General features: G+C 54.1%; 2 protein-coding genes across 2 annotated transcripts in view; one reads left to right on the top strand and one right to left on the bottom strand.

Moving 5' to 3' along the window:
- Nucleotides 1-940: 940 nt before the first annotated feature.
- PRADC1 (protease-associated domain containing 1) lies at nt 941-3613 on the top strand (the record flags this gene model as incomplete). The annotated part of the gene is made up of 4 exons (XM_009081182.1): nt 941-1041; nt 1402-1511; nt 2168-2335; nt 3275-3613. Coding segments are annotated over 4 exons (500 nt in total), but the record flags the coding sequence as incomplete, so codon positions are not given.
- Nucleotides 3614-5268: 1655 nt separating this feature from the next.
- Nucleotides 5269-10456, bottom strand: part of SMYD5 (SMYD family member 5) — a gene marked incomplete at its 5' end in the record, with an annotated part of 5409 nt that continues 221 nt past the window's right edge. The window contains 11 exon segments of the mRNA XM_009081181.1: nt 5269-5572; nt 6157-6227; nt 6484-6578; nt 6831-6887; nt 7123-7229; nt 7524-7594; nt 7766-7828; nt 8254-8358; nt 8603-8672; nt 9148-9269; nt 9773-9912. Coding sequence (XP_009079429.1) covers nt 5434-5572; nt 6157-6227; nt 6484-6578; nt 6831-6887; nt 7123-7229; nt 7524-7594; nt 7766-7828; nt 8254-8358; nt 8603-8672; nt 9148-9269; nt 9773-9912 — 1040 coding nt within the window.

The following is a 10456-nucleotide window of genomic DNA, read 5'->3' as shown; positions in this document are numbered from 1 at the left end:
CCCCGACCCCGCATGGCACCGACCCGTACCCCGCATGGCACCGACCCGCACCCCGCGCTCCGCCATCCCGCACTGTTCCCCTTCCGCGCATCCCGGCCCCGTTGCAATTCACCTTCCGTGCCCATACAGGGACACGGGTGCGTTTCCTCTCGGTGCACCTAGAGCTAATTGTGATAATCCTCCTGCATCCCGATGCGGAGGCATTTCTCCTCCAGCATCCCAGTCCAAGTGCATTTCCCATCCTGCATCCCGATCCGGGGGCATTTCCCTCGGTGCATCCTGACCTAATTGCATTTCCTCCCCAGCACCTCCTTCTGCGTGTATTTCCCTTCCCGCACCTTACTCTGGGTGTGTTTTCCTCCATGAACTGTGATTCAGGTGCATTTTGCCTCCTGCATCCCAATCCAGCCGCATGTCCCCTTGGTGCACTCTGACCCCCTAGCATTTTCCCTCCTGCATCCCAGTCCAGGTGCATGTTCCCTCTCTGCACGTTGGTCTTGTTGCATTTCCCTTCTGTGCACTGCAATCCAGATGCATTTCCCATTACTGCACCCCAGATCCATTGCATTTCTCCTCCTACACCCCAATCCAGTAGCATTTCCCCTCCTGCATCCTGATCCAAGTGCATTTCCCCAATCCATGTGCATATCACCCTTATCCTCTCCATGGTCTGGCTCCATTTTACCTTTCCTCTTGTACACCCCATACCTGATGCTGTTTCCCCCATTGCCTCTTGGCTCCTGGGAACTGCTGTATCTCCCGTTGGAGTATCCCAGAACCTGGCATTTTGGGTCCTAGGGCCAGGAGCTGACATTGCCAACAGTTTTGTTCCCACCAGCATGCTAATACCTACCTTAGCAGCAGTAGCTGGCTATTTTCCCTTTTTTTCAGGAGTTTCCCCCTTAGTTTTCACTGCCTCACCTCTCTCCATTCACCCCAGGATTACGCATCCATGAATACTTGTACTTCCAAGTGCTGAGCCCTGGAGACATCCGCTACATCTTCACTGCCACTCCAGCCAAGGATTTTGGTGGTGTGTTTGTAAGTATTAAAAACTGGATTTGGCACTTTGGATCAATCCATCCTAATATTTCTCCTTTGTGGGCCACAGTGATTTAGAATTTTGATAAAAATGGAGCTAATTGCTTTTCCATGAGCATCCTTGGCCTCACAGACTTCCAGAGGCAGGGAATGACCTGTCAGGCAGGCTCTGAGGCAGCTGGAATGGGGCAACCAGTGTCCCTGCACTTGGAAGCCCTAATCTCCCTAAAATCTCCCTGAAAACACACGCCACACAAGGATGAGCAGGGCATGGGACAGCAGAGACAGACAGAGTGGGACTGGGAAGAGGAAGCAGCTCCAATTCTACCTTCCTCATCTCTGCCTGTCTTCTTCTCGGAGAACACAAGGTACGACCAGATCCACCTGGTCCCAGCGGATCCCCCAGAAGCCTGCGGAGAGCTGAATAATGGGGTCTTCATCCAGGACCAGATTGCCTTGGTGGAGAGGGGGTAGGTCTGGCATCAGGGGAGATATTTGGGGGGACCCTTGGGCAGGAGGGGACCTGATAGTGCCATGGCCACATCTCCCTATCACCTCCAGCTTCTTCCCATGGGTAAACGAGGAGAACGTGAGGGTATTCCTACCCCGGACTGTTTCACCTTGAGTCTTTGAGCCTGTGCTAAGGTGGGAAAAGCTTATTTTATGTTATTTTCACAGAATCACAGAATCAATCGGGTTGGAAAAGACCTTTGAGATCAAGTCCAACCTATGACCCAACACCACCATGTCAACTAGACCATGGCACTAAGCGCCACGTCCAGCCTCTCCTCAAACACCTCCAGGGATGGTGACTCCACTGCCTCCCTGGGCAGCACATTCCAGTGTCTAAACACCCTTTCTGGGAAGAAATTCTTCCTAATGTCTAACCTAAACTTCCACGGGTGCAACCTGAGACTATATTTTATATTTTCTTCGGATAAAATGGCTGAATGTGGGTGGTTTGTGCCTAAAATACAGACTCAAGAGGAGCAGGGTTTGGGGGAGGTGCAGGATCAGGAGACAGTCCCTGCTTTGGACATCTCCAGGCAAGTTCTGGCACTTCCAGGATTTGGTCTAGCCAAGAGTCTACCTGTGGCCACTAAAGGTTTGTCACTGTGTGCCTCAGGGGCTGCTCGTTCCTGTCAAAGACACGTGTGGTCCAGGAGCACGGTGGGCGGGCAGTGATCATTGCCGACAACGCCTACGACAATGACAGCTTCTACATCGAAATGATCCAGGACAACACCCGGCGCACAGCCGACATTCCCGCACTCTTCCTGCTGGGCAGGGATGGGTAGGTACCTTGGTCCATCTTCCCAAGTGTGGGACAGCTCATGGGAAGGGCTAAGTGAGCCTTGTCCCACAAAACAGGCATGTCCCAGCAATCAGCCTCACAGAATCATTAAGGTTGGAAAGGACATCTGAGATCATCAAGTCCAACCTACGACCAACACCACCATGTCAACCAGTATCACAGTATCATAGTATGTTAAGGGGTTGGAATGGGCCTTAGAGATCATCTAGTCCCAAGCCCCTGCCCTGGGCAGGGACACCTGCCACCACACCCGGGTGATCAAGGCTTTGTCCAAGCTGGCTTTGAACGCTGCCGGGGTTGGGGCAGCCACAGCCTCCCTGGGCAACCTGTGCCAGTGTCTCACCACCCTCACAGGGAAAAACTTCTTCCTGATATCTAACATAAATTTCTCTCTTTCAATTTGTACCCATTAGTCCTTGTCCTGTCACTCCAGTTCCTAACCACGAGACCCTCTCCAGCTTCCCTGTAACCCCTTCAGATGCTGGAAGGTTGCTATGAGGTCTCCATGAATCTTCTCTTGTCCAGGCTGAACAGGCCCAGCTTTCTCAGTCTCTCTCCTTAGACCATGGCACTAAGTGATATGTCTCTGGAAGGTTGCTATGAGGTCTCCATGAATCTTCTCTTGTCCAGGCTGAACAGGCCCAGCTTTCTCAGTCTCTCTCCTTAGACCATGGCACTAAGTGATATGTCTCATCTTTCCTTAAACACCTCCAGGGATAGTGACTCTACCGCTTCCCTGTGCAGCCCCTTCCAATGTCTTGAAGTGTCCCAGCACGTCCCTCCTAGGCTTTGTGAATCACATTTAAGTGGATTCAATCATAGGGCTGAGCTAGGTTGTGGTTTTTGCGCTCAGATCTAGGGTCCAACTGTCCCAACTCTAGTGGCTCAGGCACACCTGTCACCTCTTTATCTTTCCAGGTACATGATCAGACGCTCCCTGGAACAGCATGGGCTCCCCTGGGCTGTCATCTCCATTCCTGTCAACGTCACCAGCATTCCCACCTATGAGATGATGCAGCCCCCCTGGACCTTCTGGTAGCCTCAGGCAGCTGCAGCGGATTGAGGACTTCCGAGTGTATCACAGGAGCTCACCCTAGGGACCAGGTTTGAGGAAAGCATCCCAACATGCTCCAGAGATCTCACCGGATTCAGCAACAGGGAGATCTTTCTGCTGGCACTGGCATGTGGCCAAGGGGAAACACCAGTGCCAGGTGGGAACCTTGAGCCTGGCACAGAGCACCCTTCGTCGTGACTTTGTGGGAGAGGTGACACCCTGGAGCAGGCCAGCACTTCCTAGGAAACGTTTTTAATGATGTGTAAGACGCCACCAGTCGTTGTGCTGCTGATTTGGAGGGATGCAGGACTGATGGGGAGGGGAGGGAGAGCCATATAGGCTTGGTCTGTACTGCAGGGCTCACCCAATGTCTGTATATTTTTGTTTGAGCTAATGAAGTCTGAATAAGTTTTAGCGTCAGGAAAAGTTTCTCTTTTTTTTTGGAGCAGTCAGGGGATGAAGGAATAAATCTCATCCCCTGTTTTTCCTGGTAAAATTCTCAAGGTGCCTTCTGCAGCTGGGACAGGGTTCAGGTCAGACCCCAGGGATGCACTGGGGTGAAGCAGCTTCATGTGACCGTACAGCCTCCAGCACTCATCCCCAAGGGCAGGCTAGTCACAAATCCAGAGTCCACATCTCCATGGGTGCCTAATCTCTCATTTCAAGACCTAAGTGCCCCCAGGACCAGCCCTGGGGTCTGCACTCACCACCCTCCAGTTTACCAGTACAAACCACAGGCTCCTAGTTCTCACCAGTCTTGGTTTATTACAACACTGAACGGGACGCGGCCCCGGGACGGCTGGGGACAAGCAGCAGGGTGCAGGGCTGGCAGGAGTGATGGTAGTGACAGAGATGTGTCACGCTCAGTCCCACAGTCAGCTGCCACAGGCTCAAAGGATGCTGCAGCAGGAAAACAGCTCCCCCAAATCCATGAGGGGTGAAAACATCCCAGGCACATCCTCAACCTGCTGCCTGTGTGTCACTTGGAGCCATGTTCTCCCTCCAGCCACGCTGTCCACAGACTGGGACACAGCAGAGCGTGGTGTGGCCTTGTTGGTGGCAGCATGAGATGGATGACAAGGGGACATCCACGTGGGGCCACTTGGTATGGGGACATCTCCTTGTGGGGCCGCTCAGCACGGGGAAGCACAAAGCACCACACTGCATCCCTGGGCACAGCAGCTCCCGCTCCGGCACATCCTCATCCCACAGACGAGGGACAACTTGCTCTCTGCAAAACCCAGCATGGGTTCTGGGTGGCACCACAGCCCATATCAGCTCTGGGCTGGTGTCAGCCTGGCCATTCCCCTCCCCAAACAGTCTGGAAATTGCTATGCAGAGTGCTGCGTCGTGTGAAGGATGAGCTGAGGCAGGAGAAAGGTGCCTGCAGGGTTGCTCCTCTCTTCCCGTTTGGCTCAGGCATCTGAGCCACCCTGAGGTGTCTCTGTCTCACCTGCAAAATCCTTCCGCCCCTGACTGCTCACCAAGGCATGGAATGGAGTATATATAGGACCCCAGCTCCGTAGTGTGTAGATAGTGCTAATATAGACATTAAATAGTACCCCTCGTGCACAAACACACATACACACGCACACATTCCCCTCATCCCATGGGGTGGGAAAGGACAAGCTCCTCCATATCCACGGCCGGCACAGACACAGAGCAGCCTCACAAGGCAACCATCATGATGTCCCGGGGGCTGGCTGGATCCTGCCCTCCTCCAGCCTCCCCTGCAAGCACCAGCCAACCCTTCTGGGAACAGGGATGCAGTGAAGGGGCCACGGGGTCACAGCTTGTCCTCCCAGGGAGGGCGGGGACAGCCTCACACACAGGGACACACACAGCACAGACAGGCGGGAGCAGGGCCTGCCTCCGGCTCCGCAGCTGTCCCGCTCCGACAGACCTCTGCGCCCGCCGCCCGCACGCGGCGCCCACCCGACCCCACAACACAACCCTGTTCCTAGTATTAAAGCTGCTGCCTCTCCAAGGAATCCCTCGTCCCTTCCCTTTCCTCTTGCCAGGATCAAACATCAGTCATCTCATCCTCCAGCTCAGCATCATCCGTCTCTCCTTCGCCCTCCTCCTCCTCGTCTGATGTCACATCAGCATCGTCAGCTTGTGCTAGGCACTTGGGACATGAGCAGGTAAACAAGTAGTTCTCCCTGAAAGATGGGAAGGAAGAAGGATGGTGTTGAGACAAGCACAACCCCAATGCAAATGCTGGTCACGGGGTCAGGGACAGAGCAGCCAAGAAAGGGCTAAATATGTTAAACCCAGGAGGAGTTTAGGGGTTCAATCCTGCTGGGGTCAGGTGGGGCAGAGGTGTCCTGAGTGGAGAAGGTGATTTCTCAGCTCCACAGGGGTGATGGGACATAGTAACAGCAACCACCAACAGGAACCTCTACCCTTGAAGGGCAGAGAAGGGAAGAAAGGTGGGAAGGGACAGCAAGGATCTGCAGGAGCAAACTCCAAAGTTGTGGCAAGCCTGTAGAGAGCAGAGGAAACCCAAATCCTCAGTCCCTGGGGCTACAACACGTAAGTAGGGACTGCAAGGATCTTGAAGCACCAAAAACACCACATGCTGTGTGCACACCCTGCCACCACCACACTGACATTCACAGCAGCCTGGCACAGCCACACACCAAGGCACACACAGGGCCCCGGGGTGGGGATGCTGCTCAGACAGACTGTTTAGGGGTGCAAAGGGGTGTGGGGTCCCTCCCAGTTACCTCCAGGCAGCCCCTACCTGAGTATCTTGTTGCGGCTGTGTCTGCTCCTCTCCCTCTGACAGCAATCTAAGTAACTGATGCAGATTTCCTGGGAGCAATGAGAAATGGGGGTTAGGCTCACAATCACTTCCCATGACCCCAAAAGCAGCACCATTTGTCCCAGTCCCTCTGAGAGTCAGGAAGAAACATGGGGTCTGGCAGCCCCTACGTGGGATGGGGATCCAATTCCTCTGCCAGGGCAGAGACAAGACATATGGAGCTGGGGTCTATGGGGGATATAAGGGGACACGGATGACGCCAATATGTGATGTCACCCCAGGTCCACCCAGGCCCTGCTGTCTCACCTCTCCTGCTTCAATGTCCTCCAGAGCAGTGAGGTGCAGGAGGAAGTTGTTTTCCGGGAAGGATGTCTCAGCATTGGGAATGCAGCTGTGGTTACCTAAAGGCAAGACAGTCTCTTTGCTAAGTGCATTAAGTGGTTCTCAGAGAATACATCACATCCAAGTCCAGTCAAGCCAGGGCTGACCATTCTACAGCCAGATGGGGTGTTAAGGAGACTCTGAGAGCAGCCAGGCCCCAGGGCAGCACCCACCCCATGGATGGAAAGCACAAACTCCTTTTTCCAGAGGCTTCTAGGAAGAGGTCAGCCAGACTCACTATTAGTTTTCCTCCCATTCCTTGTGTTACTTACAGCAGCTCTGGAGCACGTAGAGCCCTGATCCCTCGCAGTTGAGGAACTCTCCTGACTCTGCAGCACAGAGAGGGAGGTTAGAGCCTTGCATGGACCAACTCAGCTCTTCCACACGCGAGCACAAAGGGATATCCATCAACGCGGAACGCGCCAGGCCAGTGCTGCTTTGGGGCTGGGTGTTGGAAGGTGCTTTCCCAAGCACCCTTCCCTCTCCATGGGAAGGGGATGGAGGACATGAAGACCCCCAAGCTCCCTGTCCTGTTCCTGCACTCACACAAAGATCCTCCCTCACCCTTCTCGATGTCCTTGTAGAGTTGGTCGATGAAAGCATCAAGCTCCTCTCGCTGCAGCATGGGCAGATCCAGCGCGTCACACGCGTGCACCCACTGGCTCAGGGAGCTGTTGGGAAGCAGAGGGACACTGTTACAGTCCCACAGTGCTGTCAGGAAGCAGAGGGGCACTGTTACAGTCCCACAGGGCTGTCAGCACACTGTGGGACCTCTAAGGAATGTAAGGTGGGTCTAAACACCCAAAGTCTGTCACAGGGATGCAAAAGAGTTGGACAGAGCCAAGGTGAAGCTTTTAAGTCTGTCTCTCCTTTCCCTTCTTAAATCCAGCCATTAGCCAGGCTGGCATGGATTTACATTCCATATCTCCTCTGCTCTGCAAGGAGCACCCACAAAGCCCCATTACCTGGTTCCTATGCCTTGGCCATTGGTCCCAACGAGTGCAAAGAGGGATCGAAATCCTTCTGGAGTGAACCACTGCAGAAGGGAGAGGAGAAAGGAACTGAGTCCTGTCCAGCCTGTAGCACCACCCCACCCTGCAATGCCTCAAATCTCACAGGGAGCTTTTGGGAAAGCAAGGAAAGGACAGAGTCCCAGGGGAAGCCCCGGACAATGCTCCTGGGCTATTTGGGAGGCAGATCTACTCACCCTGCTGAGATATTCATCATAAAGGGCTTCAGTGAAGAGCAACCTTAGCAGCTCCAGCTGGCCCTGGAGACATGGCAACACGGTCAGGGTGGGGAGATGCCACTGGGTGTCAGCCTCAGGCTAACAGCTGAGCCCAGCACAGCCCAGAAGGTTCAGGAGTCAGGTTCCTTGTCCTTCCCTGCAAGGCTGGAGCCTTGCTGCCCTCCCAGTAGTGAAATCCACTCATTTTAGCAGCAAAGCCACCTCCTCAGCAGCTAAATATCACCCTGTCCCAGCTCACAGCAGAAGCATCTCCCCCACAGGAAGGAGCAGCACATCCCACAGAAGCACCAGAAGCCCAAAACCCTCTAAGCTTTCCTCACTGTCAGGGATCATCTTTAAGCCTGGGATTTCCAGTGTCTCCCATCCCAGCTGTAACAAGACTTCTGCACCCATGGGTTCACAGACACAGGCATGGAGAGGGCAGACTCAGGGATTCCGAGTCTTACCTTAAATTTGTCTCCCAGCAGCTTGTGCACAATCTCCTCTTCTTCATTTGCTGTCTTACTGCAGAACTGAGAGAAGGCCTTCATCCACCACTCCTTGTCTTTAGCCTGATAAAGGAATGAATCAGAGGCATTGCACCAACACCACTTTCCTCCCCAGCCTGGAGAGAGCAAGGAGACGACAAGCTCTGCTGAGCTCAGAGGTATCTATAAGCAGCTGCATGGCGGTAGTTTATTGTCAGAATAAACACTGAGAAAGCCAGGCCAAAGACACAGAGCTTTGGGAATAACATCCACAATGGGATAATGAAACCACACACTAGCAGCTGCCAACACCAAACTGCAGATGTACCTGTTTGATGGTGGCGACCATCCTGGCCATCAACATGATGCTGGAAGTCTCTGGTGGATAATGCATGTTTCTGTGGGATAAGAACAAACCAGACAGAAGGAGATCAAGGCTGGTATGGAAATAAAAAGCTGGAAGGAAGCAGTTGCCACCTACACTGTCAGGGCCTCACTCATCCATCATACCACAGCAGCCTGTGCTTACCTAGGGACAGCAATGTATAGACCTACAAGGAGGATCTCCCAGAGGCTGGAGATCTACAGGAGCACAACAAGACTGTAGGAGTGATGGATGTACAGCTCAGTGCTTTGTAGCTCTTTACAGGGAGAAAGATAACTGCTCAGCTGTGTGTCCATATCTTTGTGCTGCCCACACCAATTCACCTGCTGCCCAACCAGCAGGTAGAGTTGGGCAGTGTCCCACAGCTATCCCCGCCCTCCAGCCACCTCATGCAGGGATGCAAAGCAAGGACAGTGCTCAGCAGTGACACCCAGCCCAGGAGAGCCTCCTCCCTTGCCCATGGAGTGGCAGGCAAGTTGGTTCCCTACCTCCATGCTTCCTGCAGCTTGTTGAGGGGGTGTGTGGGGTCATCCCGGGACGGGCCGAGGCAGAGGACCTGGTGGTACTGCTCCAAAGCAGCCTGCCTGCACTCAGTACTGCAGTATGTCACCTAGAGGGAGGGGCACAGCACCTGGAATTGGCTATGGCAGCGGGAAAGGGGTCCTAGACCCAGCTGAGCCTCAGGCTGTGTAACAGAAAGGCAGACACCCATCTTGGGCAGTGCCTGACTAGATGTAACTGAGTCAACAACCCCAAGAATCATAGAATGTTAAGGGGCTGGAATGGACCAATGGATCATTTAGTCCCAAGCCCCTGCCCTGGGCAGGGACACCTCCCACCACACCAGGGTAATCAAGGCTTTATCCAGCCTGGCTTTGAACACTGCCAGGGTTGGGGCAGCCACAGCCTCCCTGGGCAGTCTGTGCCAGTGTCTCACCACCCTAAACGGGAAAAACTTCTTCCTCATATCTAACTTAAATTTTCCTTTCAATTTATCCCCATTACTCCTTGTCCTATCACTCCAGTTCCTAACGAAGAGTCCCTCTCCCTGGAGACCCTTCAGATCCTGGAGTGTCGCTGTGAAGACCAGGGTCTGTGCTGGCAGCTCTGTACCTGGCATCGGGGACACTGCTGGTGCAGGTCTTTCCGGATGCTGCACTGCTCCGGGTGAGGCAGCACCAGGGAGCTCTTCCCCAGCAGGCGCTGGGCGTTCTCCTCCGCCGTCTCCAGAGCCCTCAGGCAGTGATCACAGGCTGTGAGGAGACAAGTATGGATGTCACAGGGAGACTACAGCCCTTTGGAAAAGGAAGGGGCCAGAGCTTGGGGCAAGACAACAGGACTGGTACCAACATCAGAGAGACTGGACAGGGCTTGGAGCAACCTGGTCTAGTGGAAGGTGTCCCTGCCCACGGCAGGGGCTTGGAACTAGATGGTCTTAACGGTCCCTTCCAACCCAAACCATTCCATGCTGCCTGATGGTGACACGTGGTGCTGGTAGAAGCCAACCTGGTCTGGTGGAAGGTGTCCCCTGCCTATGGCAGGGGCTTGGAACTAGATGGTCTGTATGGTCCCTTCTAACTCAAACCATTCCATGGTGCCCAATGGTGGCACGTGATGCTGATGGAAGTCACCAACCCTCAGACGACCCCAGTGTTCTCAGGCTGTCAATACCTTAGTGCAAAGGCAGAAAGGGCAGCAGGGCCACCTCTGTGGTGGTGCTAAGACAAACCCAACCCCTTCCGCTGGTACTGGACAGCTCCACCGGGACCCCACGGCCACCTCACTGGGTCAGGCGAC

Source organism: Acanthisitta chloris, unplaced genomic scaffold (assembly GCF_000695815.1).
Source record: "Acanthisitta chloris isolate BGI_N310 unplaced genomic scaffold, ASM69581v1 scaffold17128, whole genome shotgun sequence".
Lineage (NCBI taxonomy): Eukaryota > Metazoa > Chordata > Aves > Passeriformes > Acanthisittidae > Acanthisitta > Acanthisitta chloris.
The sequence above is the reverse complement of the archived record's forward strand: the minus strand, read 5'-3'. Positions and strand labels throughout refer to the sequence as shown.